This window comes from Microcaecilia unicolor, chromosome 7 (assembly GCF_901765095.1).
Source record: "Microcaecilia unicolor chromosome 7, aMicUni1.1, whole genome shotgun sequence".
Taxonomy (NCBI): domain Eukaryota; kingdom Metazoa; phylum Chordata; class Amphibia; order Gymnophiona; family Siphonopidae; genus Microcaecilia; species Microcaecilia unicolor.
The window spans coordinates 177,296,714-177,320,651 of NC_044037.1; the positions used below are offsets into that span (position 1 = coordinate 177,296,714).

A 23,938-nucleotide genomic window follows, 5' to 3' on the forward strand; every position below is an offset into this window, starting at 1 on the left:
GTCAGATAATCAAGACTGTACTGTACACCTTTCTGAAAGAATTTTAAAAATAACATTGATTTATATTTTTTGATCTTTGGATTCTTATGTTTGATGACTTACTTTGTCAGCATGTACTGATTGATTCACTCCATCCTAATTTTAGTATAAATTTTTTGCACAACTATAAAACATGCTAGTACCCAGAAAGTGGTAAAGTAGTCTGGCTCTTTATTCCATGCATGTGTTTGCTTTGATAATCATTCTTAATCCCATCACTGTACACAGTTTAACAGAGGATATCAAGCTTGTATAAGAAGCCATAGAGCCAAAAGAGAAACCGGTAGGTGGTAGGGGGAGAGCATGACGGACAAAGGAGGAGCAAAAGAAACAGAGATGGGACTGTGAAAAACGCACACAAAATGATCACTTTTCACATTGTAATAAAACAAAAAATATATAAAATGGAAGAAAACCACAAACACATAGAACAATCAGGGACTGTCACTGTAGCTAGTATTTGTCAATGGATATTGAAAAAGGAAATAGATTAAGTTGCACCTCAACAAATTTTCTCCATGGTTATGTAGAGGATGGTGATGAGGTGCTCTCCATCTCCACTGTAGACAGGACTATTAGTAACCATATTGAATTGCAGTTAGAAGATTTAGGTAGACATTTGAAAGAACTTTCTTACTCTAAGGTTATTCAGATGAGTGGTGGAATCTGTTTTCTGAGATTTGTAAGCTCTGTTTAGGCAGTAATTTGTCTGGCATGGTTAGGTCAAGTGACTTCTCTTGGGTATTGACTGTTTGAGGTCACTTCCAGTCCTAGCCTTCTATTGGTCTATAAAACTAGACCTACTAAATGCTGTAAATACTGGAAGCTGGGATCTCTTGCTATTTTAACAGGGTACGGGACCAGAGAGAAGAGGATATGCAGGGCAGAAGGTAATTTTACACACTTCCCTTAGGGAATGAGCAATTGCCAGAATTTAAACAGTCTTTCTTAACTGCCTGCAGGTACCACGCACTGTTCTTGCCTTGATCATCTACTCCTGAGGCTGAAAATGAACAATCCAGCAAACTGTGGAAATCAAGAAGTCTTATTTGTGTCTATGAAGACAAATACAATACGATTTCTTAATAGAAAATGAATGATGTACTAGCAGATTTCTCTGTTATAAAATGGAGTTCATCCCAACAGGGATTTATTTTAGGGGACATTTAAAAAAAGAGAAGTCTAGTAGTTGACTACTGAACCTGACGTCCAAGGAAGTCCAGCTGAAATTCCACTGCTGCTTCTTGTGATCATGGTAAAGTCACTTAACCCTCCATTGCCTTGGGTACAAAATTAGATTCTGAGTCCTCTAGGGACAGGGAAATAACTACTGTATCTGAATATAACTCACTTTGAACCACTTCTGATAAAGCTGTGAGCTAAATCCAAATACAATATTTATAAATATGGTTTTGCTTATTAGAAAGCAGATCACTATCATTAACTGAAGTCAGGATCTAAACAATCTTCTTCCTTACTCTTAATTAGCTAATAGACCCCCCCCCCCCCCACCCCTTGCTTTGTATCTCAGCTAAGTAACCATCAGCCACCTCTTCCTTACACTGAATCACTGACCTGAAGCAAATTTACAGGGATTCCATTTTTTAATTCTCATCCTTTAAGCAGGTTTGAAAATATGGACAGCACAATGCAGTCCTTCTGGAAGTTAAAGGGATAAGTGAAACCTAAAGGACATGAAACCTAATGCTGAATTCCACCACTAACAACATTTCATCACAGGCTCAAACCCTTTGTTGGACCCATGGATTACCTCCAGTTAGGTTTCTAATAATGTTTATTTATTTCATTGATAACATTTTTATACCATTTTAGTGAACAAGGTTCATTCAAAATGGTTTACAATGGCAAAACATGCCTCTGGCCTACACTGCTCATCAATGCCTACAACTCTATTAGGTCCAAATGATAAATGCTTACTCATTTCCGTCTACATCCGAGACTGTCTCATATTTCTATATGACAGCCTATAAAATAAGTAGCCCATATTGAATTAATATAGTCTGTCATCCCTGTTCTCTTTGGTTGCTTTGTCACACCCTCGGGTCCCCAAGGTCAACATTGATTACAACGCTGCTGTAGAAAGAGACCAAAAAGCTGTTATAGTATCTGCCTCTCACTTCTCCCAGTACAATAGACAAGAGGGTTATTTGTACTAATCATTTTTTACCACAGAGACAAAACTGGAGAAAAACGTTAGTACATAGGCCCCAGGATGAAAGAACTAATTTAAGATATATCATGCTGAAATTCCTGATGTCTGCACAGCTGATGCAATCACACATCGTGGTGATATTCATGGGAAATACCAAGATGATCAGCTGCATATGAACTGAATGAAAAGTATAAACCAGCCCCCTCCAATGCCTAGTGCTTAGCATCAGTGACAGCCCCTGTCTGTTTGTTCAAGGACCCTTATTGTTGATCATTGCATCAAATCATTTTTCTTCATTCATAAAGAAGTCATTGTGCTAAAGTAAACCAAAAACTTCTGATCCACAGAAAAAAAATTATAGTGCTAATCATTATTATTATGTCATAACTTAATGTAGTCCAGCTACATAACCAAACCTTGGAATAATTTAAAACTCTTCCAATACTGCTCTCTGTGCAAATAAAACATTTGCTTCATTTTCACCTATGAGACTAAAAAGTACCATTAGACATAAATCAACATTGTCACATAAAAAGTGTAAACAAATGTAAGAAAACAAAAGATAAGTGTTTACAGTTTGCTGCTGCTGCCTTTCATGTTAGGCTTGTGCAAAGATTCAAGAAGGATTTTACCAATCAGTGGCCCCAATGCTGAGCAAGTGGTGAAATTCAAATATTTATGAAAATATTGTGTTATACATCTCGGTTCTCTTTATGTCAACCTTAGCATTTTTATCACTCTTGATCAATACTGATACTCATGCAATAGTTATCATAAGACAGAAGTGATGTTATAGATACTGTGACTTAAAATGGTCTGTAAATCAATCAATATTCAGGGGATAGACACTGTGAATGCACTATTTTTTTTGGCGCCTGGTGCCATTTATAGAATTTGGTCCTTAATCTATACTTAAAAGAGCGGAATATCTACCATTACACATAAAGATAATAGGTTTTACTGTGCCACTCAAGTTATACCTGCTTTTCAGGTAGTATAGCAGAATATATAATACTAGTGGAACCCAGCCCATTTCCTGAACAATGAAACGGGCCCTAGAAAGGCTCTCTTGTAAGTGATTTTTTGTCTCTCCCCTGCCCTCCCCTCCATGTCCATCGATTCTTCCCTTCCCTTCCCTCCCCTCCGTGCCCAGCGATTCTTCTCTTCCCTGCCCTCCCATCCGTGTCCCGCAATTCTCTCCTCTACTGTCCTCCCATCCCATCCATGTCCATCAATTCTCCTCTGCCCTGCCCTCCCTCCCTTCCTCCCTCCCTCCCCTCCCCTCTATGTCCCGCGATTCTCTCCTCCCCTTGATTTGTACCTGAACATTCTCTGGCTGGCTGGGGCTAGCTTCCATTCCGTTCGTAACATCCCTCCTGACATCAGCTCACCTCCAGCGTGCCCTTCCCTCTCACTGTTCCGCCCTCTGACGTCATTTTGTTTTGACGTGAGGGCGGGGCAGTGAGGGGGAATGGAATGCTGGAGGCTGGCTGACATTATCAGATGTTACGAACCCAGGCAGCCAGACAGCGATGGAACGTTGGAGGTGCAAATTATTATAAAGGATAAGGTGATAATTCTACGAACTGGCACCTAAATTAAGGTGCCACAAAGGAAAGGGAATGGGACTTGATATACTGCCTTTCTGTGGTTTTTTCCAACTACATTCAAAGCGGTTTTCTTAGTATATACCTGGGGCAATGGAGAGTTAAGTGACTTGCCCGAGTGACAAGGAGCTGCAGTGGGAATTGAACCCAGTTCCCCAAGATCAAAGTCCGCTGCACTAACCAAGGGGTGTAATGGTGTTAGGGCATGCCTAACCTGTTACAGAATATTAGCACAAATCCAATTTGGTGTGCAGAAATTTAGGGGCACCCGCTGAAGCCAGGTCAATGACTGGAGTAAGTTGGCAAGCCTGTGTGTAAATGACAGTATTCTATAAATTGTGCGCAATACTAGGAAGAACGCCCATGACATGCCCATGCTCCACCATGAGCATGGCCCACTTCTGATTAAACACTAACACCCAGATTCTATAAAGTGCGACTTGAGTGATGCGCGCAAATCTGGTCGTATTCTGGATTTGCATGTGCAACTTAATTAGCTTAGTAAGCCAATCGGTTCAGATAATCGAACTTAACAAGCAACTGTTGACACTGATTGGCATTAATTAGAATTTACGCTCACAACTGTGCAAGCATATTCTGTAAAGTGATGTGCGTAACTTCTAAGACACGGATCTGAAAAGGGGCCACAGAAGGGGCATGGGCAGGTCCTGGGTATTCCTAGAATATAAGTGCGCTGTTATAGAATATTACCGTTCTGCGCATAATTTAGGTGTTGATGTTTATACCAGGTTTTCATTGGTGTAAATGGCTGCGACTAAATATTGCTGCAGAAAATGGGTGTAGGGTATATTCTATGAACTATGCCTAGGTTTAGGCATATTCTAAAAACCACGCCTAAATTTAGGCATACACATAGAATATACTTAGGCTTATTTTTTTCAGTGCCGATTCTTTAGGCATGATATATACAATCTAGCCCTAAGTGGCATACGCACTTGCATAACTGCCAATTTATGGCACCAATCATGCACATCAGGTGTTTGTGGAATGTTCTTCCTTTGGCCTTATGCCAAATTTCTTCTTTGTCTTTGTTTAGAAAATAATTGAAGGCTTTATTATTTTGTAAGGCATTCTCTGGTTCTTAGATGGGAGGTTGGGATTGTAGGATTTTTATGTGTTTGGGTATGTTTTTTGTTTATGATTAAGTTTGTTTTATTGTAATCCACTCAGATGTTTGGATGTGTGGGCTATAACTTTTGTTAAATAAATAAATAAATCTAGAGCCCAAATTGGTGCCTTATATTAGACATGCATTACAGAATTGCTTTTTATATGTACAGTGGCCAAATATCAGCATTTATATATTAGATTATAAGTTATGCCACCCCCTAAGGAGGAGATTCTGTGTATGGTGCCTAAAAACAAATTGGTGCTGAAATCAGTGCTGACTAAGCGTATTCCATAATCGGCACCTAGATTTAGGTGCCGATTATAGAATACGCTTAGTTGATATTTCAGTGCCTAAATCCGCGCACATCCATTTATACCAAGTAAAGCATGGTGCATAGATTTAGGTGCAATGGGCCATATTCTATAACTAGGCGACTAAATTTCGGAATGCCCAAGAAATGTCCATTTCCCAGCTCATAACCACTTTGCTTGTGCGCGTTAGTTCAGCACACATCATTACAGAATACGCTTAGCGAGATGTGCGCCTAAATTCTAATCAGTGCCAATTAGTGCTCATTATTGCTTGTTAAGTGCTGATATCAGCGCTCACTAGCTTGTTAAGCCACTTAAGTTGCACATGGTGTTACAGAATCCGTGCCGATTTCAGCGCCTAAATCTAAGTGCACTATATAGAATTTGGGGGTAAATGCCTTCTTTTTGTCTAATTCCAAACATAAACATTATGGGGGAAATTCTAGATAGTGAGCCAAGAGTTAGGCACCAATTAGGCGTGTACCTTTTGGCACTCAAGTGGAAGTTAACATTAATTATGCACTAAAATGGGGGGAACGTCAATGCTAAAAAATGCAGAGTCATGCATTTGGACGGCAAAAACCCAAGGGAACGGGACAGTTTAGGGGGGTGAAGAACGTTTGTGCACGAAGAGGAACGGGCCTTGGTTGTGATCATATGTGATGATTTTAAGGAGGCCAAACAGGTAGAAAAGGCTATGGTGAAAGCTAGAAGGATGCTTGAGTGCATAGGGAGAAGAATGAAAAATGTTAGGAAAATCCCACCAATTAAATTCTGATTAAAGAGAAATAAACTAACTCTTCAAAGCAAAATATAGATGTCATGTGAAGTAGAGGATAATGTCTTTATATTAATATTGTGTGTAAGGGAATAAAATCCTTAGTAATAGTGTGACGCCATATTAGTCATAAGGGGCTTGGTATTTATGCCTTCTCTGCTTAGGCTTTAGCGTAAGTCTCTGCGGCGCAATGCGCCTTTCATATCCCAGGACTTTTATCCCTATATGTTCCCTCTAAAGTGCATATAACATAAACATGAAAATAGCCCAGAAATATAAAGTACTTATAGTCTCACAAAAATATAATTGATAGCGCAATGAGCACTTATCTGAAAAACAGCCAAGAAGCTAATTTCAGCAGTCCCCCATTTGTGGATCAACAAGGAGCCTATTTTTTTGCTTCTTTCTCAGGAGCCAATAATGCTTGAAATCTGCCGACAATGCTTCCTCTTGTTTAAATGCAGGCTTGACATACAAACAAAACTCCCTTATGCACAATATTAATATATTGACATTATCCTCTTATTCACACGACATATATATTTTGCTTTGAAGAGTTAGGGCGTCTTTTACTAAGGCACGCTCACGTTTTTGGCGCGTGCTAAAATTGTGGGCACGATGCCAATGCATTCCTATGGGCGTCTCTAACGTTAAGTGCGCACGCTAAAAATGTGAGCACGCCTTAGTAAAAGACGCCCTCAGTTTGAAGGTGATAGGGAGAAGAACGGCCAGCAGGAAAAAGGAGGTGATGATGCCCCTGTATAAGACTCTGGTGAGACCTCATTTAGAATGTTGTGTACAATTCTGGAGACCACGCCTTCAAAAAGATATAAACAGGATAGAGTCGGTCCAGAAGGCAGCTATTAAAATGGTCAGTGATCGTCGTCAAAATAAATGGGGACAGACTTAAAGATCTCAACATGCATACTTTGGAAGAAAGCAGGAGAGAGGAGATATAATACAGATATTTTAAATACTTTTGTGGTAAATCCACAGGAGGCGATTCTCTTTCAATTGAAAGGAAGCTCTGGAATGAGGGGACACAGGATGAAGGTGAAAGGATATAGACTCAGAAGTAACATGAGGAAATATTTCTTCACAGAAAAGGTGGTGAATTTGTGGAATGGCCTTCCAGTCAAAGTGGTGGAGACGTAAACAGTATCTGAATTCAAGAGAGCTTGGGACATGTACATAGGATCTCAAAGGGAGTGACAGGGACAGTAGATGGCATGGATGGGTAGACTGGATAGGCTGTATGGTCTTTATCTGCCTACATTTGCATTTGTTTTTTTTTTCTTTCAGTTTAGGACCCCTCCCCTCACATAAGATCCCAAGCCCTTCTGTCAAACTCAAAGATGGCCACCAAGTGCTTCAAGCTCTCTCTGTTAGCAGGGGATAAGAATCAACACTTTAATCTTCTTAATATCTCGGACCTAACCAAATGAGGGATCATGTACAGTCTATATGTTCAGCCCTGTATACTTTATTTTATCTTCACCGGGTCTGATAGTCAAAATGATTTAAACAGCCAGGAGCTACTGGCCGGTTAAATTGCCTGTTTGATGCTAACCAGGCATTTTCAGCGGCACCTAACTGGATAATGCCCAAGCCAAAACAGTCTACTTTGGGGGCGTTCTGGGGGCTGCACTGTAACTTAACTGGTTAAGTATAATATTCCGCATTTAACCGGTTAAAGTTAACCACATAAATAAGACCGCATAAAAGGTAGTCCTATCTTTATGGGGGTCTTTATAGCCGGTTATGTGCCGAATATCACACTACCAGCTATAATTTGGCTGGCTTTGTATACAAGGAAATTCAGTGCTGGAGCCTGGAAATGGCCTGCCACTGAATTTCCAGGTATAATGTCAGCGGCAGTCAACCAAACACTGATTGCTACTGGCTGAATATCGGGTCCATGGAATTTTAAATCTGCCATTGCCTGAACAGGAAATTTAGCAGTCCTGATAAACACTGGTTATTCTTCTTATGGTAGCCTCTCTATCCAACTGCTTGCCCACGGGAAAGACCTGCACAAGGGCGCACTAAGGCCACTTCTTACTGCAGTCTTACTAAAGACCGCTTTATGATTTAGACGGACCACGCTGACACCCCTGTCTGAAGCAAGCAGCAGAGGTTTACTAGATAGCACTGTTTCCTTTAAGCTGAGTGGGAGTCCTCCACCTACAGTCCTGTCAGTGTGTGTGTGTGTGTGTGTGTGTGGGGGGGGGGGGGGGGTGCTGTTTCACTATCACATTTCCAATAGTGAGGGACCGGTAAGCTCTGCAGAATTCCAGGGAAAGTGCCTGTCTCGACTGAAAACACAATACTGAAGCATTACCCCCCCCCCCCCCCCCCCAATGGCAGCAACGCAGTTGGAAAACTCCTGCCTAGCTTAGCGGGAACATTGCTAGACAGATCTTCAAATGCTTAGCAATTACTGGAGAAACATTTCCATTAACCAAGGTGCTATGACATTTGTTTTTTAGCATTTCATAAAATCTAATATGAAAGGCAGGCAGCTACCAATGTAAACAATATAAAATGAAAACAATAAACATATGGAGAGGGTTGATACTGAAAAAGGTCCCTTTTGTTCTTCCCAGTTCAGCCCCCAACCATGATTTTGGATTTTTTTTTTCACTGGTTTTTCATTGCTTGGTCAGTCTTGATAGCTGACATGCTGCACCTGATGCTTTCTTGTCTGCTTGACATACACTCCATTACTCAGGCATCCTCTGCTTTCCTGGAAGGTGTGTTCCACAATTTACTCCAAGTTCTTATTTTTTCCAACACTGATTTGGTAGATGTTATTTGCTCCTCTTTGTTCACAGCAGACTGGGGAAGATGTGGCAAATGGAACACTTGTGTCATGAAAAACCCTTTCTGAATTTAACGGGAATCACGTTTCCTTTTCAGCATGCGATGGCAGCACCAATGAAATGACAGTGATGAAAAGTAAGTGCCGTCATTCCAAGTCTGCCATAATTGAATTTTGTTTCTAAGATTCAACATACCAGCACTTTTCATTACTGCTGTCCTCTAGAGTTTCCCCAGGACAAGTTAGAAAGGAAGCAGGAGTGTGGATGGGTATTTTGATGGGGATGTGTAGATGGAAGCCTTGCTTTTCTCATGTACAGGGAGGTGCAAAATGCAGAAATACAGCCACAGACTAGACACCTTCAAGACATGCCTTCCAGCAATTTTGGCCAACATGTTTTGAATTACACAGGAGGCCCAAGCACATTCGGTTGCGGAAATTCTTTCTAATATATCCTGATCTCCGAGAAGATTCATGGGGAAATTTCTGGCTTAGTTGTACAAGGCCTTGCAAGGTGTATGAAGGATACTGTGGACCCGCCTGGTTGTGTCAAAGCTCTTTTGTTGTTAGTACAGTTCTGTTGCCTCTTTGCTTGGTAAGAATGACGGATTGAAATTTTTCTTCACTGTAGTCTGTTTTACTGTCGTTACAAGGGCTCCTAGGCCTGGTCCACACAAAAAGCAGCAATTCAGAATCCTGGTACATGCATGTCATGTTAAGACTTACCAGGAATTTTTCAGCCTGTGTTTCTCTTGTTTCTTAAATTATAGAGTCTCTACATATGAATGTAATATATATTCTACTCTTTACAGTACAAAGTGTTAAAACATAAAAAAAATAAAATAAATATCAGTGTTACAGTAGCTTGATTATTTCAACAAAATATATCCCTGCCATTTGTGATTGAAATGCTCCAGTGAGAACGTAACTTCATTTCTAAGATATTTTTCCCAGAGGCTTGAGAAGAGTCCATGTCTCTCGCTTATTGCAGATTGTTTCCAGGGATGGGAGGGGACAGGAGTGGTAGGATGAAGGGGAGAAAGAAGGAGCCTGTCAATGCCTTCTTTTTGCAAAAAAATAAAAATAAAAAAAAGCATCTGGGGAAGGGGAAATCCAAGGAGTCTGTGAGAGTTGTACGGAAGATTGAAAGGGGATAACTTTTTGCTTGGAAAGGCTCAGCAGGAATTGCTTCTTTACCATGTTGCAGGACTGCAGGGCTTATTGGTCCTGATCGTGGCATCTGAGCACTCCCCTTCTGAAGAGTCACAGTCCGATTCTCCAAAATGGCCTGGATTCTGGAAGACAATGAAGAGAGGATGTGCAATGAGTATTTTTTAAAGCTGTTTTCCATTTATAAAAGTAATTCTGAGTCTCAGGTTAGGTGTTCAGAACGTACCTATTCAATTGACTGGTTTGAAGTCATCAATTTTTACATTATTATTCAATTGCACAATATGACGGTAAATTTTATAAACTTTTCTGTGGGTAAACCTGTTTTCCCTGCAGAACAGGGCTTTTACAAAATTACCCCAAGATTATATGTGAATAATGTTGGCACAGAGAATATTACGGCCTATTTTTATGCGGCCCAAGGGTAGGTATGTTTTACAGGAGGAGCTTGATTGGAGTGCAGGCAGAGTCACACATGTATCTTTACACCAACTCCCCAGAAGGTGTAAAAATATGTGACTGCTTCTACTCACAATTGCTATAAGCGCCTATGGTGCTCATTTTCAAAGCAGATGGATCCTCAAAATGCCTAAAAAAAAAACCTCCCATCTGCTACAAATGTCCAAATTCCAATTTTGGAAAGTCAGCATTTGGATGTTTTACACTGCAGTTGGAGGGCATGTTATATGCATGTTTTGTGTGGGAGAAGTAAGAAGGCCCAAAAGTAGGACATCCACCAGCGATTTTCGAACGGGAAGAAATATCCATGTCTAAAAAGAAGGATGTTTTTATCTAGACTTGTTTCGGTCACATCCAAGTTACAAAAAGGTTCTCTTATTGAGCAGTTGACCACTGGAGGGATTAAGCATGACCCTTCCTTAATCCCCCAGTGGTTGCTGTCTCCTCCCTCTCCCCTGAAAGTTAACCCAGAAAGGAAAAGCAGGCTCTATGTCAGCTGCAGGTATTATGGGCATTTGAATAAAGGAGCAAGCAGATTACAGGAGTAGCCTAGTGGTTAGTGCAGTGGACTGTAAACCAAGGGACACCGGTTCAAATCCCACTGTGACACTATTAATTTGTTTTCCTTACTGTACCTAAAGATATAGGACACCTACAAGCCTGAAGGCTACTGAAGTGTGTACATTCAGGTACAGTAGGCATTTTTCTGTTCCTGGAGGAATTACATTTACAAAAAAACAAAGAGTAACATGTGTCCCTTGGTTTACAGTAGAGGAGTGGCCTAGTGGTTAGGGTGGTGGACTCTGGTCCTGGGGAACTGAGTTCAATTCCCACTTCAGGCACAGGCAGCTCCTTGTGACTCTGGGCAAGTCACTTAACCCTCCATTGCCCCATGTAAGCCGCATTGAGCCTGCCATGAGTGGGAAAGCCCAGGGTACAAATGTAACAAAAAAAAAAATCCACTGTATTAACCACTAAACTACTCCTGCAAGGATGTCTATGTGGCCATTTTCATAAGAATGCTTCCAGACAGATATCCTTGTGCCTTGCTTTCCCCCATTTATAATTTAAACGTTTTAATCCACACCCTAATCCCACCATTAGGAACGCCTCCGTTAAGCTCAGATTCAATGCAGTTTACATAACAAATTAAGAAGAATCATTACAAGACAAATAATAATATTACAAGAATACACCTATTAAAAAAAAATTATGGAACAATCTGCCTACTTTTACGAATAAACAGGCCGTGTTAGGTTTTGTGTTTTTAGCTGACTTTTAATAAAACACTTTTCATTTACTTTGTTTACTCTTCTTAACCATTATCATCTTTTGTGAGACCTTGCTTCTCTGTTTTAATTAATATACAGCTGGGCAACTTTCAAAAAGCTCTTTTACCTGGATAAATAGCTCTTTACAGGGGTAAATGGCTTTAAAACGTTTCCCTCTCTATCAGGAAGTGTGTGATTGTTCATTCAGGTGCAGATGATAACTTCATTAGACAACAGTCATTATATTATCTGGGCAGTGCCACACAGTGGCTGGCTGGCTGGCTATCTCCACGGAAAGTGCCAGAAAGTATAATAAAGTAATTCCATAGTAAACGCCCAGTAAAATCTGGATAATTCCATAATGGGTAAAAGAGGGCAACAAAATAATTCAGTGGCAAATGCAGAGCAGAACAAAGGATACAGCCTAGGTGAGCAACCTCGCTTCATGAGGGCCGCAACCCAGTCAGGTTTTCAAGATTTGGCCAATGAATATGCATGAGATCTATTTGCAAACAATGGAGGCAGTGCATGCAAATAGATCTCATACATATTCATTGGGGAAATCCTAAAAACCCGAATGGGTTGTGGCCCTCAAAGACCAAGGTTGCCCACCCCTGGCCTAAATTATTGTTTAGGTAATCCAGGTTTAGACAATAGACCTGATGTGAGGATGATTTGGTTCTCCTGATGAAGTCTTTGATGAAATGCGGTCACGCATTGGGAACCATGATGACTCAATGAATAGTAGCTGAATAGATTGGTGCGGTACCTCCAGTAGCCTTTACTTCACCTAGAATCGTACGCACCGAGCACAGCTATACAACTGGATAAAAGAAGTTTAAAGCTCGCGATTTGGCATCCCTACGGACTGCTCATTTGGTTCCGATTATATATGTGGGACATTGATATAACAAGAACTTTTATGCTGCTTTGGCTTGAAATAGGAAACAAGCCCTTTAGAGTCTTGTATATGGGCAAGTGGGAAAGCCTCAATGTGAGCTGTATATGTATCATTCAGCGATGTAATAACAAGCTTGTGCTAGTAGAGTGATAACAGGTGCGATGTAGTAGTGATTAAATGTGTTGGAGAGATAGGCTAGAAATAAGGAGTTCTGGAGTGACTGGTGAGAGATTGATGATTAGTGGTATGTATGTATGAAAGGCACTGTAAAATATCAAAATAAATGATTTATGTGAAACATCATAATATTGGTGTAAAGTGAGTACTTGAGAACTGTGGGTCTAAATTACTGTTACCAGAAATACAACCACTGGTGAGATAATTGCAGAGTAACTGAGAAACAGTGGTTAAGTAATTCTATTGTAATAATCCAGTGGATAGCTTATTTTCTTGGTTATGTATGTGCCAAGACTTTGCAGGGTTACTACATAATAAAACTTAGTTTTACATAGAGCTTTGAGATGGGAATTGAGATGCCTAGGTTGGGACGTTCACAGTTACCCAGGTATTTTACACAAAAGGCTCTATAAGGATGTGCAGGATTGTACATATGCACAGCAGGATTTTAAAAAGCTGCATGTGGGAAAAAGATCATCCTGCTCTCCCCCAAATACTTATGGGAGATGCTTTTTAAACAGATGCTCCTGATATCCACGCACTGTCGATCCTCTCCTGCACCAGTGCAGACCCACCCAACCCAACCTTTAAAGCATGAAAGATAACACTGCACCCCAAACCTGTATCAACAGCAATTAGCAACTTCTCCCCTGAACTGCCCCAGCATTGAAGACATCCTCTCTGATGCTGCACCTACTAGGGGCTCCATGGTGGTCCAACGGGGAACAGAAGTGATTTCCACTCGCTCCCGCTCCACCCAGTGCCCAAGTTCAAACTGTGGGGTGCTTTTACTAAGGTGCGCTGGTGTAGATGCATGTATTGGATGCATGCAGGTCCATTTTTCAGTGCGCCTGCAAAAAAGACCTTTTATTTTAGGGCCGAAAATGGACGTGCGGCAAAATAAAAATTGTTGAGTGTCCATTTTGGATCTGAGACCTTACCACCACCCACTGACCTGGCTGTAAAGTCTCACGCATTAACCGGGCAGTAATGGTATATGAGTGTACAATGCCGATTACCGCCCGGTTAGCGCCGTGCACAGGAAAATTTCCGGCACGCTTAGTCAATGCGTGTAAAAAATGAAATTACTACCCGGGCCACATGGTGCCTAGGCAGTAGTTCAAAACTGAGGTGCGTAGGATGTGCGTATGTGCCTACACGGCTTAGTAAAAGGGCCCCTGTGTGTGTTTAAATTTTATATGTTGTGTTGTATGCAGAAGTAGGTGTTATTTTGGACCTGGGCACAGAATGCAGCAGGAGTGACTGAAGAATGCTCCTGCTCCCCACTGGACCACCATAAATAGCCTCCAGCAAGTGCCAAGGGTGGAATCAGGAGGAAAGGAGTATTCACTGCTGGTGAGGATGGTCCTTTGGTGCTGGGTGGATTTGACTACTCAGGGGGTGGGATCAAGAGCACGACTTACGTGCAGAGTTGGTCGGAGGAAACCATCAGGCTTTGCAACTGCCCCTTGAAGCTGGCACTTATGCCTTCCTCAGAGCAGATGTAAAAGCTGACTGAAATATTTTGGTCTACACAAGTATTTTCCTTGTAAAATGGGGACTACATGTGTAGCTTTTCAGCCTGGCTAATCGTTCCCAATACATGCCTCTCTCCCCCCCACCGTCCCTTAGAATCTGCATGTGTTGTGAAAGTGCTGCTATAATAAGGCCTGTTAAATACTAAACAGTGGAAGAATAATTCTACAGTGGATAACAGAGTAATTTCATGATAATCAATCCGAGATAACAGGATTATTTCATGCCAGATACAAAGCAGGAAAAGGATATTTTCACGATAAACACTAGGCATTGACTGGATAATTCTGTGGTAAATGCAAAGTTATTGTAAGATATATAACAAGCAGCTGGGTAAGAACATGGTAAGAACACCTGATGACGCTGAAAAAAAAAATCAAAGAAGACCAAAAATTAAGAAAGCCACTGACTTCATAGCCATGTTCCTCTGCACAGAGTTTTCCCAGGGACATCTGTGTTTTCACCCTGCGGACTGCGCACTCTTTGTCCGAAAGTCCATCCGACTGGGTGGAGATCTCGATGGGAATCTCCGGAGTCTGGGACAGCATGTCCTCCATCTTGTCTCCTAGTTGATCTTTGTTGCTACTAACCAGCTCATCGGGGCTGTTTGAGTGATCACTTGTGTTACCCTCCTCTCCATCAGAAACCGACAAGTTCTCTGAGCTGAAAGTTGAATAGGACTGACAGCTGCTCATGCAACGGTGAGTCCTGATAATGTAAAAAGACATGCAAATGACATATAAAATGATTTGACAGGGTTTCACTTTACTTATTTAATGTCATTAATATATATACCCTGCCTGTCTAATAGGCTCTTAGGCGTGGGATAAACACAGAGGTTCCCTATACAGTATGAAAAAGGAATAAAAGTATTGATCATTTCCACTCACAGTAAAACTTTCACACTCTATAGAATTTTTTAAAAATTGGCAAAGAATAGGATAGACTGAATCAGGCGTCAGTTACAAAGGGGGGCGGGAGGTGGGGGGAGAGAGATTTAACTCACATGGAGTCATAGGTACAACCCTAGCTGCCTTTCTGAGCAGACTGGACGGGTCATGCTGGTCTTTATTTGCCATCATTTCTATATTACTATGTTACAATTAAACACAAATAAAAATCATTACACTACAAACAAAACAGATATCATACTTACACATGTGGGGGCTAATTTTATATGAAAGCACCTATATGACAAGGCTTGTCCCCAACGACCCCTAGTAGAGCACAAATGTGCTCATACAAATTTACACCTGGTACAAAGAAAGTATAAATCTATGCATGTGGCTTGAATGTTTTATAAAATACATTGCAACTCCTCTGCTCTGCCCAAACTACAGCACCGGGAGTGCTCCCAGACACAACAGGGCTGCCGAGAGACATGGCCGGGCCCGGGGCAGGACCGTCGTCTCTCCCCCCCACACACACACACACTCAGACTGCCTCCCCTCTTACCTTCCTGTGTCTGACTGCTCCTCCCTCGGTCTGTTATCTCCTACTCCTGTGTGCTGGGACCCTGGCACACAGGAGCAGGAGAGAGACAGATCCAGAAGAAGGCAGGCAGGAAGAAGCTTGCTGAAGCCGGGCCCCCCCTTGGAGGCCGGGCCAGGGGAATTTTGCCAGGCCAGTTGTGCTCATGATCCTGTCATACTTTGTTTTCCTTTTTACAGACATGGTAATATGTGCCAAGTTGAGCACCCCCAATCATTTTGAAAAGTTGGCTCCTACGAATATAACTTAAGTACATTCCTTGTACACAAGTTAGGCCACTTGCTATGAAAGTAACCTCAAGAAAAGCAATTCTCAAAGCTAATTCCTGTTTTCTCTGTGGAAATGGACTTTCTGAAAACTACCCATTCTCTATGTGGGTGAAATGACATGGGTTGTTTCTCAACACATGTCTAATTTTACCTGCATTGTTTGGAGGCATACCCAAGATGGCATTAGATTGGGGGAAGCAACAATGGGCATCCTTTTGAATTTTCAAAACTATGCTCATTGTTTTAGCTAGATAAAGGACCCACAGAGAAAAGCAGGCATAAATCTCAGTGGGTACATTTTCCCTGGGGCAATACGGAAAGCAAAACATAAGTACATAAGTACATAAGTAATGCCATACTGGGAAAAGACCAAGGGTCCATCGAGCCCAGCATCTTGTCCACGACAGCGGCCAATCCAGGCCAAGGGCACCTGGCAAGCTTCCCAAACGTACAAACATTCTATACATGTTATTCCTGGGATTTTGGATTTTTCCAAGTCCGTTTAGTAGCGGTTTATGGACTTGTCCTTTAGGAAACCGTCCAACCCCTTTTTAAACTCTGCTAAGCTAACCGCCTTCACCACATTTTCCGGCAATGAATTCCAGAGTTTAATTACACGTTGGGTGAAGAAAAATTTTCTCCGATTTGTTTTAAAGTTACTACACTGTAGTTTAATCGCATGCCCCCTAGTCCTAGTATTTTTGGAAAGCGTGAACAGACGCTTCACATCCACCTGTTCCACTCCACTCATTATTTTATATACCTCTATCTGCTTTGATTACTTATCATATGTATAAATATTTGGGAAGAGCCAACATGGATTCAAGAAAGGAAAGTCATACCTTAGTAAACTATTCAAATTTTTCAAAGGAGTGAAAAAGCATGTGGATAAGGATAAATTAGTCAATAACTAACCCCCCCCCTCCCCCCCGTTTACAAAGCCTCACTTGCGGCTGCCGTGTGGCAATGCTGACACAGCTCATTCAAAGTGAATGGGCTGTGTCGGCATTACTGCACTGGCAGCCGCTAGCGTGGCTTTATAAACAGGGGGGGGGGGGTTAATTTGGATCTTCACAATGCATTAACAAAGTCCCTCATGATGAGAGAGTTCTCAGTAAAATTAAAAAGGAAAACAAGAGATAGGAGGCAGTGCCCTATTGTGGACTGGTAACCAGTCGAAGGACAGTAAACAGCAATTTGGACTAAATGGTCAGTTTTCCCATTGGAAAAAGGCAAGTAGTGGAGTGCTTGAGGGATCTGTACTAGGACTAGTGCTATTTGATATATTTATAAAAGATAAGGAAAATGGAGTGACATGTGAGGTGATAAAATTTGCAGATAACACAAAACAATCAAAATATTAGCAGACTGTGTGAGAAAATGTACAACACACCAGTCTGGGAAACTAGGCATCTGAACAGCAGATGAAATTTAATGTGGATAAGAACAAAGTGATAGACATAGATAAAAATAATCCTAGCTGTGAGTACACAATGCTAGGTTCTGTATTAGGAGTCATCACCCCAGAAAAAGACCTTTGAATTAATTAACGCTGAAATCCTTTTGTGTGCAGTAGTTTTCAAAAAATCAAATAGAATATTAGGCAGTAGAGCAGTCACAGGGGGCCTTGGGGAGGGGGCAGTAGCATAGCTACAGGGGGGCCTTGGGAGCCTGGGCCCCCAATTTGGGTTCAGGCCCCCCCCCAAGGTCTGCTGGTTTGGCTGGTGGGATTCCCCAAGCCCCACCAGCAGAAGCTTATTTGCCGCTGTGCTGCCTGCCCTGTGTGCATGCTCGTTTTTAATGAAATTGAGCATGCGCGAGCTTCTCACAATGTCAATTTCACTAAAACCAAGCATGCACGTTGGGGCGTGAAAGCAGGGCAGGGAGCGCGGTGGCGAATATTGCTGCAGGAAAGCTTCTGCTGGCAGGGCTTGGGGACCCCTGCCAGCCCAGGTATGTGGGGTTCTGGTGGGGGGGGGGGGGGGGGGGAGGGAGGGGTTGAGAGCGGCAGGGAGGTGAGGCAAAATGTGCTCCTCTACACACTTTGGGATCATGCCCCCTTCCAAATCGAGGTCTGGCTATGCCTGTGATATTAAGAATGTGGAAAGGGATAGGAAACAAAAATGAGAATATCATAATGCTTCTGTAGAGATCTATAATTCCTTGATATCAAGAATGATATAGCAGAATTAGAAAATGCACAGAGAAGGGCAAGAGAAATGATAAAGGAGATGAATGGTCTCCTTCTAAAGAAAGTCTAAGCAGGTTAGGGCTGTTCAGCTTGGAGAAGAAGAGATAGAGGAAATATGATAGAAATGTACAAAATCAAGAATGGGGTGGGATGGGTAAAAACAGAACAGTTAATTTACCTTTTTATATTGTGCTGAGATTAGGGAACACTTTATGAAACTAAGTGGTAGCTAATTACAATAAATTTGAGATTGCACAGTATTTTTTCACTCAATGGGAGCAGACTTAAGCTATAGAATTTATTGCTGGAGAATGTCTATCAAGGCATATATCAAGCTCCAATAGATGTCCATAGTCTAGGAGCTCTGTGAGGTCTTTTTTCCTCTTATACACTGAAGGGTGCTACAGTGTAATACTCATATTCCTTCAATTAGTGGAAATTGTTGCAGTGTGAGAGTATCTCAAGGCATATAGTACCATTGCTGATTGAAAAGGAGTTTGGACAAGCTCCTGAAGGCAAACAGCTAGTATCTAAGCAGACTTGGAGAAAGCCAACAAGCCATGGATCTACTCTTGGGATCTGCCACGCAGATCTTCCTAACAAACTGGATTGGCCGCTGTCAAAAATAAGATGCTGGGTTCAGTGGAACTTTGATCTGAGCTAACATGGTATATGTTATGATATAAACCCCTATAAGTAAAAACTACCTGTGGAGGGCAATAACTGAATGCCTTTGCTTGTAGATACATTCGCTATGATATTTAACAGCCACAGTCAACAATTTTTTAAAACGCTAGCTGAAGGTTAAATAAAAATATATATCTGTAGAGTGGTCAATGTCAGAAGTATCCAGATAGTGGCGATATTCAGTTTGTTAGCCAGATAAATTTAGGACAGCTTTTTTTGTTGTCTAAAATTCATCCAGCAAGTGGACTGAATATCGACACTCTCCAGATATTTCTGATTCTGCCTTGGTACTATCTAGATAGTGTAAAGGTAGTCTATAAGAACTTTTACTGAACTCTCTGTATAGTGCTGCCAAAAATCCATGGATCGTGCCAGCTAAGGAAATTACCCAGACTACAGTTGCCATTATCTCAAGGAATGTTTTAAACAAATGTTAGGATGATGGGATCAGAGTTGGTGTTAGAACTACAGGGGCTCAGAGGAAGGAACTGGAAAGGGGGTACCAAAGCCCACCTTTAGCCCATGCCTTCTTCAGTTTGAGGCAGGCTTGGGGATCCCTATGGTATGAGGACCCAGGACAATTTCCTTGGTTGCCACCCCCTAATGCCATCATTGAATGGGATGTACTTAATTCAGTTTCATTGTTAATTTTGAGAATTGGGTATGATAGCTCTCTAGGATGCCTTGTAACAGTGTTTTAAGGATTAATCTTCAAATCTTGAAGACTCTTAGCTCTGTTGGAAGAGAATGCAATTGATTTAGTCAGTCTATATCTATTTCTTCATAGAGCCCAGGGTCACCTAGGCCATTTACACATGTATCTTTGCTCTTATCAATAGTTGATAACAGTTGGAACATTTTCATTTTAAGCTGGCAGTGTAAGTTGGATTTCTGTAATGAACACACACTGCAATCTTGAGCGTGTCACATATAATTTCAATCGGAGCACGTTGAGGAATAAGATCCTTTGGGCGACAGTGTTCATTGGGGATAGTGTTGTAGACAGTAATGCACATTGGTATCGTCAAAGTGATTATTTCAAAGCAAAAAGACTGTCAAATTATATATTATAAAGACTGTAATGAGTAATACACAAATTTTAGGCATAGAGAAAGAGGTTCATAATTATAAGCAAGGTAGATATGCAGAAAATTCAGGGGAAACTCCAAGTGCAATCCAGCAAATGCTGTAAGAGAAGATATACTCCATGCACTTGTTTTGTGACCCTGTGCAAAAGGGGGAAGCATGTTACCTACACCCCACCAGCATGACAGCCCTATCTGTTAACATGCCCTAACAGAGCAGAAATCGATGAATGGAATGGAGATGGACTCTACTTTAATTAAACTGGCTAGACATCCCTCAGTGCCAAATGAAACACTGTACATTTTTATCGCTTCATAATTCCACCATTACCAAGGGACTAGGGACAAAATAACTAATTAACATAGCATGTTCACCTTTAACTTATTCAGAAGAATCCGCAATGCAACGGAGAACTCAAACGCCCCACGGGAAAACACAAGTGCAGGTAAAAGTGGGATGTTTGACCACGGAAAAACAAATCCTGGAGACAGTGATCTTGAAAATGCTTATTTATTTGTTAAAAAGACTCGACACAACTGTTGTGTTTCGGCCGTCAGGCCTGCATCAGGAGTCTTAGACACCTAAAAGAACAGCTGATCTGTGCGAAGGATGACCAACGATATAGTAGTCTGTAGGCAAAATGGTCTTTAAAAAGATCTTTGATTAAACGCAGCTTGTAAATAAGTCTGGTATCGTAAGCAGCATGAAAAAAACACAACAGTTGTGTCGAGTCTTTTTAACAAATAAATAAGCATTTTCAAGATCACTGTCTCCAGGATTTGTTTTTCCGTGGTCAAACAACCCACTTTTACCTACACCTTTAACTTATTAAAACCAACAGAAAAGACACCAAGATACAGAGAAAATGGTTCTGAAAAGGAAACTTGTTTCTAATATGTTGCCACTTGTTACCTTTTTCTCCGGGGAAATTCCACTTCACTATCCACTTCTCCTTCTTCTTCCTCAGAAGTGTCATCCCCATTCTGATAGAGAGGAGAGATATTTATTTATTATTCATTTTAAAAAACTTGTATACCACTTATAGCTAAGTGGTTTCTAGAAAAAACATTCATAATAAAATAAACAAAACAAACATATATACAATATTAAATAAAGAGCAATAACCTTATATCATCACTCCGCTGCCAAATAAAAACAAATCGATATGCAATCAAGAAAACAAAGTCACAAACAATTGTGTCTTCAAAAGTTTTTTAAACTGTGTAAAACTACCACAATAGCGAAGCTGACCAGATAGTGCAATTCCACAGGGAGATTCCAACCGGAACAGAAGCTGAAGCTTGTATATCCACACGACGTAATCATACCACTACATCAGTAGAAAGCCACATAGCAGTCTCTGACTGCAGTGCATGTCTCGGCTGATATATAATCAAGGCTTGCTTCAAATAAAATAGAGAATCAGCAAATAAAGTCTGATATATAATCGCCAGTACCTTGAAATGTATTCTTTGTAAAACTGGTAGTCAATGCAGTTGTTTAAGAACAGGTGTTACATGGGAAAACTTCAACATACCTACTATTACTCGAGCAGCAGCATTCTGAACCACCTGCCCGCCCTGATACTCAAAGATGACATACCAATATTCAGTGTAACAAAGAGAGGGAACTAAGTACAAACAAAGTCCAAGCAAAAAAAACAGGACAAAGGGCCTTTAAAAACAAAAGGGACACAGTTCTTGTATTTAAAAAAATCCTTTTAATAATGAATTTTGATTGAAGAAAGACCCGGCATGGGCCGTGTTTCGGTGCTACCGCACCTGCGTCAGGGGTTGGTATAGGCGCAAAAAACAACTGGTAACCAAGCGTAATTCAAACTGCACGATTGGTGACACAGCTACTGTAAGTGCTGTATAGACAAAGCAGCGGGTGACCAGTAAAGCCTAGTCTTAACGAGCATAAATCGAGGATCAAAAATCAAATCCTTACAGCATCATTGGTCCAACATTGGTTGGAGTTTCATTACTCATTAAGAGAGATTAAATGGAGGATTATAGACCATGTGCAGCTACGGTGGGAAGATGGGAATGCAAGTCAGTTATTGAATTTTAAACAACAGCGCTGGATTTTCCAACTACAAACTTTACACCCTGACGGACTAAATTCTGAGATTGATTGGTGGTCTCTAATCTGATTGGTTATCTGTGCAGTTCCTTGGTCCAATCATAAGCTGTGCTTTGTCGATCAACTGTAGACTATTTAAAGCTTAAGCTCGCGCTGAGACGTGGTGGCCATTATTTTCTTCTGCAGGAGCATGATTACTACGTAGCTGTGAGTGCTATGAAAGTTTAATATATCGTTGTAGGAATGTAAGTCAAGAGATTTTTGCTACTAGTGTTATGACAGTTTTTGATATATTTTCTGTTCTTTTAGAGAGCCTCTTCCCTGAGGAAATCTGTCGAAACCTGGCCAAGTTGGCGGAGGTTCTCCTGTTGCTAAAAGTTGCTGCCAATTTAAAAAGATAAGTGCTGCTTCTTACTACTCACGTTTTGGAAAAATGTTTGACACTGAGGATGCTTAAAATTGACAATAAAAAAAAATACAATGGGTGATCCTATGATGATTTGCGCCACAAACATTTTTTTCTTTTTAGAATAAGGAACGCTGAGTTCCAATGGTGTGAGCTGCATTAGAATCTGAAGATCCCCATACTAAGTTGGATATGGTCGAGAATATTACACATGTATAAGAATAGCCTGATGGCACTCTTGGCTATAATTATAATAAAATATAAGTTCTGTTATACATATATGAAGAAAAGTATCTTTATGTAAAGCATTATTGTTTGGGACATTGTCCTGCTTATAATCAAAAGAGAAAAACGCCTATATTGCGACCCAAATCGGGAGATGGGTGTCTTTCTCCCGTGGGCGCCCAAATTGGTATAATCGAAAGCCGATTTTGGGCGTTTCCAACTGCAATCCGTTGCAGAAACGGGTAAAGTTGACGGGGGCGTGTCGGAGGCGTGGTGAAGGCGGAACTGGGGCGTGGTTATCGGCTGAGGAGAGATGGGCATCTTTAGCTGATAATCGAAAAAAAAGGCGTTTTTACCGCGATTTTGGGTCACTTTTTTTGGACCCTTTTTTTTCACGAACAAGTCCCAAAAAAGTGCCCCAACTGACCAGATGACCACTGGAGGGAATCGGGGATGACCTCCCCGGACTCCCCCGGTGGTCACTAACCCCCTCCCACCAAAAAAACCCCACTTTACAAACTTTTTTTCCAGCCTGTATGCCAGCCTCAAATGCCGTACCCACCTCCATGACAGCAGAATGTGTTCTATCCTCTGACAGCCTTTCCCTGGTTCTGATGTGGCTCTCGGGTGAGTGTGACACCTTTTCTGTTAAGGGCACTGCAGAGTCACATCAGCAATGCATTGTGGTGGGTGTAGGGTATTAGGCTCCGTGATTCCACTAGCTTGTGGCAAATGCTCACGATGTTGGTAGTTGGTAGGCTCTATTCCCATGGTGCTTTTCTCCCTGCTTACTGGGTCAGAGTGTGCCCTGTTTTGTTTCTGGTAGTCCATGAGGTAGTGGCCATTTTTGTAAGCCAGTTTTAGATCCCTTTCACGTGTTAGCCACGTTACAGAACTTAGTTCTTACCTTGAATGTGGCTGAAAGAGGGCATTGTACACCATTCTGCCAGCTCTGACCTACTGCTAATCTCAGTACCAGGGAGACTCGTTGCCAGTGGGGCACAACCTGTGATCTGCAGTTAACTGTGAGTAAGCGTGCTTATTCCAATAAAGGACGTTTTCGGAGAGATTAGTCTTCAGGTGTCAACTGGTGTGCCAATGTTATATAGCAGCAACAAGTCCT

The 23,938-nt window shown here is 41.4% G+C and overlaps 1 protein-coding gene across 1 annotated transcript in view; it reads right to left on the reverse strand.

The window, feature by feature from the left end:
• Nucleotides 1-9,757: 9,757 nt before the first annotated feature.
• Nucleotides 9,758-23,938, reverse strand: part of MAP3K13 (mitogen-activated protein kinase kinase kinase 13) — a 95,279-nt gene continuing 81,098 nt past the window's right edge. The window contains exons 11-13 of the mRNA XM_030209638.1: nt 21,012-21,082; nt 14,786-15,083; nt 9,758-10,156 (exon numbers count right to left, since the gene is read on the reverse strand). Coding sequence (XP_030065498.1) covers nt 10,055-10,156; nt 14,786-15,083; nt 21,012-21,082 — 471 coding nt within the window. The 3' untranslated portion in view covers nt 9,758-10,054. The remainder of the gene's footprint in view (nt 10,157-14,785; nt 15,084-21,011; nt 21,083-23,938) is intronic.